The sequence below is a fragment of the Lycium ferocissimum genome, chromosome 5, assembly GCF_029784015.1.
Source record: "Lycium ferocissimum isolate CSIRO_LF1 chromosome 5, AGI_CSIRO_Lferr_CH_V1, whole genome shotgun sequence".
In the NCBI taxonomy this organism is placed as follows: Eukaryota; Viridiplantae; Streptophyta; class Magnoliopsida; order Solanales; family Solanaceae; genus Lycium; species Lycium ferocissimum.
In genome coordinates, this window is record NC_081346.1 from 27246562 (window position 1) to 27250570 (window position 4009).

The window sequence follows — 4009 nt, forward strand, 5'->3', positions numbered from 1 at the left end:
TGTTTTGTTTCGGGAGAATTAGTGAGTTTTTATTTTTTAAAGTTAAATTTATCCTCCGAGGCTTTCAATCTCTTGTGGTAATTAATGAGTCTGATTTTTGGAAAATAGCAGCTAGATGATCTGGGCACTTAGCATCTTATAAAAAGGGAATTCTGTTGTTAACATATTTCTCTAGATGCTCTTAAAAACGCATGCAAGCCTAGTTGAACATTTTAAAGTATAGATTAAGCACAAAGACAAACTTGAGAAAATGAGACATGTTACATCTCTGCAATTCTCCTCCAAAAACGACAAACACAAGCACGGTAATAGCTGTTTATCTACTATGTTAAGAACTTAATATATCCTTAGGTTATAATTAGATCTCCACATGTCACCCTCAGGCTCCATTACTCAATAGCCCGCTCAAGAAACGGACTCTTTACTCCTTTCATGCTGAAACTGGTAAAACTCAATTTTTTTTCCTATCTCCTCAAACTTTAAGAGTTCCCAATATCTTGTTTTGCTTGTCATTTTCTTCTGGTGCAATCATTTTGTGTGCCATTAATAGAACAAAAGCTCACAATTTCAACCTTTTGGCTAAATATAAACAGTCATCTACTAACGACTACTCTCCTCTTGCTTGGTTCACTTTCTTCCTTCTTTTATCTCATCCAATGGATCATCATGTATTAAAATGCTCTTATTTTTTAAATTAGTCCAAATGAGATTACTACTGACGCTAATGTAGTGAGCATATCTTTAATTCTTAAATTATAAACTATATTTACAGGTCGGCATGATACGGCTCCCCTGTCTTACATAGGGAGACTATGATGGAGAAGAGGAGAAGACAGAGACAAGTTAAATGAGATTTCAACCTACACGTATAGTGAGCTTTCACTGGTATCATTAATTAGGCAAGCCTTTATTGACTATTGTCGTTGTTTTCGTTAAATAGTCAATAAACTTTGAACCCAAAGTTCATACTAATTTACGTGAAGATATAATTATACGTGAAGATATAATTAGAATCGAGGGGAAAAAAAACCTCTGTTTGAGTCGAAAACCTTCCTCCTCTCCATCTTTATATAATCAATCTCTCAACGGAAACTTGGCATTACAAGTCTAGCAAAATCTAATTGGTCTAGGATTGGAGCCTACCGCCTACGCGTTACATGAATTCGAATATATGGCTACATTATAGCTAGTTCTAGTTTCTGGTGGAAGTATTCCTTACGGCTACATGAAACTTTATGATACACTGTAAATTGTTGTTATACTATCAGTTTAACTTTTCATAGCAGGTTAATTACCATTTTTATTAGGTTGACGATTAATGTTCATCCGGAGATGGACTCAAATTATGTCTAGGTAACATGATGGTATAAATATTACAGTATCAATAAATAGAAATTTAAACTCATTTTGATTCATTCTAAGGAGATTGCAAGAACTTTCCACTCTTATTCACTCATTAATACTCCATCTGTCCCAACTCATGTAATGCAAAAAGAACGATATAAATCTTTTCTTATTTAGAAACAATTTAACTTTTAACTTCTGATATTACCTTTTATTTTATAAGGACAACTAATTTATATCCACACAAATATAAATGACGTATTTTCCATTAAATTTTTTAATTTTTCTAATAATGTTAATTTTGTACCTAGTCAAACTTTGCAAAACTAGGAGATGGGGAACGGGGGCAGGGGAGGGAGAAGATAGAAACGCAGGGGCTCAATCACCCGACCAAAGTAAACTCCAAACACCATTGGGAAACGCTTCCCTGTCAACAGTAGAAAAGACAAACAACATATGGACCTCTTGCCCCAATTTTGTGCATTATTAAGCCCTTATTAGCAACCAGTTCATTTTTCTACCACAAGGGAAGGCCTATAAGATTCCAATTTTTGTTCACCTATTTCCCCAATGAACGGCCTTGGCTTTTCCTCTTTCTCAACTCTCTCTCTCTTTCTCGCTTTGGTTTTTTAAATTTTCTTCCCTTTGGCTCCTCACAATTAACTATTCTTACTTCCTTTTCTCTTGTGACGCATTGCACAAGTAAAAGAAATAAACAAACAGCGCATGCAATGGCCATTGATTGTATGATCACGAATGGAAAATCACCCATGCTAGATGAGAAAAAACCATTGATTTTTGATGCATCACATATGAAACGTGAGTTCAACATTCCCACACAATTTATATGGCCCGACGACGAGAAGCCTTGTGCCGTGGCACAAGAACTTCCCGTCCCCCTTATCGACTTAAGGGGTTTCCTTTCAGGTGACTCGGTCGAGGCCCAACAAGCGTCTAGGCTTGTTGGGGAAGCGTGCCAGAGTCACGGTTTCTTTCTTGTAGTGAACCATGGAGTTGACTCTAATCTCATCTCCGACGCCCATCGTTACATGGACACGTTCTTTGAGTTGCCGCTCTCTGAAAAACAAAAGGCTCAGAGGAAAATTGGTGAGCATTGTGGCTATGCCAGTAGCTTTACTGGAAGGTTTTCGTCAAAGTTACCTTGGAAAGAGACACTATCGTTTCGATACTCTGCTGAACAAGATTCATCTCATAAAGTTGAAGAGTATTTCCAAAGGACATTGGGTGAAAGTTTTAACCATCTTGGGTAAGAGGAAGCAACTTGTTGATAACCTTAGTAGGTTGATTTCAGATGATAGTAAACTAAAAGTTACGTACTATTATCTCATAAAATCACATTTTTTGTTGGAAAAGATTGAAATCAAGAAGTAAAGGTGGCTTTATGAGATAACAACTATTACTTGAGTACCCATCTGAGAAATCAACTCCAACCTTAGGATATTTTTTCTCTTTTCAGTTATGTAAATTAACCTTTTTTTTTTTTTTTTCATTTCAATTACACAGGAATGTTTATCAAGAATATTGCAGCTCCATGAGCACACTTTCTCTTGGGATCATGGAACTCTTAGGGATGAGCCTAGGCGTAGAGAGGAGCCATTTCAAGGAATTTTTCGAAGAAAATGATTCCATAATGAGACTGAACTACTATCCACCGTGCCAGAAACCAGAGCTCACCTTAGGAACGGGACCTCATTGTGATCCAACATCATTAACCATTCTCCATCAAGATTGTGTTGGCGGGCTTCAAGTTTTTGTGGACAACGAATGGCGTTCCATCGCTCCAAATTTCAACGCCTTTGTGGTTAACATAGGCGACACGTTTATGGTAAGCGAATTTATGCACTAGAACTAATAAGCTAACGTGCTACAAATAATACATTTACGTGACAAATGATACAGGATCTTTTCACATGATGTGCATATATATATATATATATACATAGAACAAGTTTTGAATTATAGGTGAAAAAGTGGTTACGTAATTGATCTAGTGGGGCTAACATATTTGGTGTTTGCCCTTTTGCAGGCGCTTTCAAATGGAAGATACAAAAGTTGCTTGCACAGAGCAGTGGTAAACAACAAGACTCCTAGGAAATCACTTGCTTTTTTTCTTTGTCCAAACAAGGATAAGGTGGTGAGCCCACCAACAGAATTGGTGGACTCCAACAACCCTCGAATATATCCCGACTTCACATGGCCTACACTCCTTGAGTTTACACAGAAGCATTACAGAGCTGATATGAACACACTTCAAACTTTCTCAAATTGGCTTCAACACAATACTGCACAAGTTTAAGAGCTGTGTAATATTCAAGATCGAAGACCACGGAGTTTTCTTTATATATATGTGTACGCATTCCCTAGCTCGGACGAAGAATATGACAATGTACAAAAATTGAAGGGAACTAGTGAAAGCTTAGGGGTCGCAGGCATAGCGGAAATGTCTCTTTTTAAAAATCAGAAGAAGAAGAATATTTGGAAAAAAAAAAATAGAAAACATGACATGTTCTTTTTTCCCATGAAAAGTTGAGTTAAAAAAGTAAATATAGAGGAGATAGGGAAGAACAAGGAAAGGAATAAATTTGTTGTATAACTTAGTTTTGTTTATTTGACGTATTGAAAAATATAGAGAATATTACGAATA

General features: G+C 36.4%; 1 protein-coding gene across 1 annotated transcript; it reads left to right on the forward strand.

Moving 5' to 3' along the window:
- The first annotated feature begins 1885 nt into the window (after positions 1-1885).
- Positions 1886-4009, forward strand: LOC132056628 (gibberellin 20 oxidase 1-like). Its single transcript, XM_059448913.1, has 3 exons — positions 1886-2611; positions 2869-3190; positions 3392-4009. Exons 1-3 carry the CDS (start codon positions 2076-2078, stop codon positions 3659-3661), a joined length of 1128 nt encoding a protein of 375 aa, XP_059304896.1. The 5' UTR covers positions 1886-2075; the 3' UTR covers positions 3662-4009.

Coding starts and splice junctions, on each gene's coding strand:
- LOC132056628 (XM_059448913.1), top strand. CDS start 2,076: ATGGCCATTGATTGTATGATCACGAATGGAAAATCACCCATGCTAGAT. Junction 2,612..2,868: donor GAAAGTTTTAACCATCTTGG/GTAAGAGGAAGC, acceptor TCAATTACACAG/GAATGTTTATCAAGAATATT. Junction 3,191..3,391: donor ACATAGGCGACACGTTTATG/GTAAGCGAATTT, acceptor GCCCTTTTGCAG/GCGCTTTCAAATGGAAGATA.